The sequence below is a fragment of the Sinocyclocheilus grahami genome, unplaced genomic scaffold, assembly GCF_001515645.1.
Source record: "Sinocyclocheilus grahami isolate Dianchi unplaced genomic scaffold, SAMN03320097.WGS_v1.1 scaffold995.1, whole genome shotgun sequence".
Classification (NCBI taxonomy): domain Eukaryota; kingdom Metazoa; phylum Chordata; class Actinopteri; order Cypriniformes; family Cyprinidae; genus Sinocyclocheilus; species Sinocyclocheilus grahami.
In genome coordinates, this window is record NW_015506174.1 from 934306 (window position 1) to 936689 (window position 2384).

At 41.4% G+C, this 2384-nt stretch overlaps 1 protein-coding gene across 1 annotated transcript; it reads left to right on the top strand.

Moving 5' to 3' along the window:
* The first annotated feature begins 1554 nt into the window (after nucleotides 1-1554).
* LOC107565351 (uncharacterized) lies at nucleotides 1555-2274 on the top strand. Its single transcript, XM_016250564.1, has 2 exons — nucleotides 1555-1650; nucleotides 1747-2274. The coding sequence occupies exons 1-2, from the start codon at nucleotides 1576-1578 to the stop codon at nucleotides 2272-2274; spliced, it is 603 nt and encodes a 200-aa protein (XP_016106050.1). The 5' UTR covers nucleotides 1555-1575.
* Nucleotides 2275-2384: the final 110 nt, after the last annotated feature.

Below are 2384 nucleotides of genomic sequence, written 5' to 3' on the forward strand. Positions count from 1 at the left end.
TGTCAGATCTCGATTGCTGAGAATCACATTGTGTTTGATGCAAAACCAACTCGACTAAATCAATAGGGAAAAAAACCACTAAATTTATATTTGTATTTTCTCAAGCAAAGCAAATATGCTTTATGCATATGCTCCTGTCACTTACAGTTGAAGTCTTTCTCTGATTTTATTATTGTTTGCAAGGTTGCAACGTTGCTTTGCAAAATTGTTATTACTTTGGGTATTTTGCATGGTTATTGGAGTAGTGTCACCCAGGGGGGAGTTTTAACTGTTTTCACTGAGAATAAAAAAAATAATAATTTAGCAGCTGCAGAGACATAGAGCGGGGGAATCCCCCCCCCCCATGCTCCCCACCCTTTGATTATGTATCATAACGTAACTACGTGTAAACGTTATTTGGCGGTTTTTACCAAGAGCTATATGGGGGGTCTTATCACTTGCCACTGATTTAATTTCATTTATTTATATAGCACAAATAAACACAACAGGAGTTGACCACAGTGCTTTACAGAATATAAAACTAAGATACAGATAAAGAAAGAAAGCAATAAGACAAAAAAATAAATAAAACATAATTAAGAATTGCTAAAAAGCTCGGGCCAGAAGATAAGACACTTCGATTTAAACTCATGCACAGAGGACAGGGATCTCAGATAAAAAGGAAGACTGTTCCAGAGCCTAGGTCCAACAACGGCAAATGCACGTTCCCCTCTTGACTTCAGTCGTGTTCGACGCTGAGCTAGAGGGTAATTGTTTGCGGACCGCAGACTCCTGACTGATGTGTTCAGATTTAAAAGTTCAGACATGTACGAGGGTGCAAGACCATTAAGGGATTTAAAAACAAACATCAATATTTTAAAATCGACTCTATGATGAACCGCCAACCAATTTAGAGCCATTACAGTTTTTTCCAATTGCTAACACACTAAAATGACATGCACAGCACAATTATTTAAACTGACACACAGAGAGCAAAACTTCTTCTCAAGTCTCCAAAAGTCTAAACACATTTTCTGCTTTACACACATTTTGCATTTCAAAATGGCACTTTTTAAATGCACTGAACACAGTTATCTGCATAAGACACAACAATCTGACATAAAGTCACATGTTTGCCATTTCAAAACACTGCCATTCAAAATGACACTACATGAGCTAATTGGCCAATTACATGTGCCACCCTCACGTAGTACACATGTAGTATACCCCATGTCATAGTGTATCTGTTGGGTGACACCCGTTTACATAGTGTATGACATCAGCCAATCATGAACTGTACAAGTTTCCTGTACAATGTACTCTACTGTGGGGGAAAATATTTAGGCTGCATTGTCCAAGCCCTATATATATTTTTATTTTTTCTGAAGGACTGAGAGACGACACCATGGTGGAGGAAGGGGCCAAATGTTCACCGGGGTACAGGAAGCTGCCATTGTAAACTTGGTTTTGGAAAATAATGAAATCAGATTACGAGAAATTCAAAGCCACATCATCCAAGACAACACCTTATTCAACAACATTCAACGAGTCAGTCTGTTCACATTGGCTCGCATTCTCAAGCGAAACCAAATCAGAATGAAACAACTTTATAAGGTGCCATTTGAGAGAAACTCTCAAAGAAACAAAGAGTTCAGACGAGCATATGTGGATGTAAGTACTATATTGACTGCAGTACACTACACGCAACATTGTTTCCCAGTGTACTGGATAACACCATATTGACTGATTTTTGTTCTTTGTTTTCAGGGAGTACTGGAAATGGATGCTCATGCAATCCCACATGAGTTCATCTTTATAGATGAGGCTGGGTTCAACCTAGCAAAGACCAGAAGAAGGGGGAGAAACGTCATTGGCCACAGAGCCATTATAGATGTTCCTGGCCAACGTGGTGGGAACATCACACTGTGCGCTGCCATCTCCAGTATGCATGGTGTCCTCCACCGTCATGCCAACCTTGGACCATACAACACAGCCCATATTCTCACATTTCTGGACAGACTTCAAAACATTCTCATACCACCAGAGCGTATGAATGATGCAGACCATCAAAGAAACCGGTACGGTGTAGTATGCGACAACGTGAGCTTTCATCGTGCAGCCCCAGTCCAAAACTGGTTTGCTGACCACCCAACATTTCTTGTGCAATACCTCCCACCATACTCACCATTTCTGAACACCATAGAAGAGTTCTTTTCGGCATGGCGGTGGAAGGTATACGACCCGGCAGCCCTTTGTGCGCATGCCTCTTGTGCAGGCCATGGAAGAGGCATGTGATGAGATTGATGTGGGTGCAATTCAGGGATGGATAAGGCACTCAAGGCGCTTCTTCCCTCGATGTCTGGCAAGGGAAGATATTGCCTGTGATGTTGACGAGGCGTTGTGGC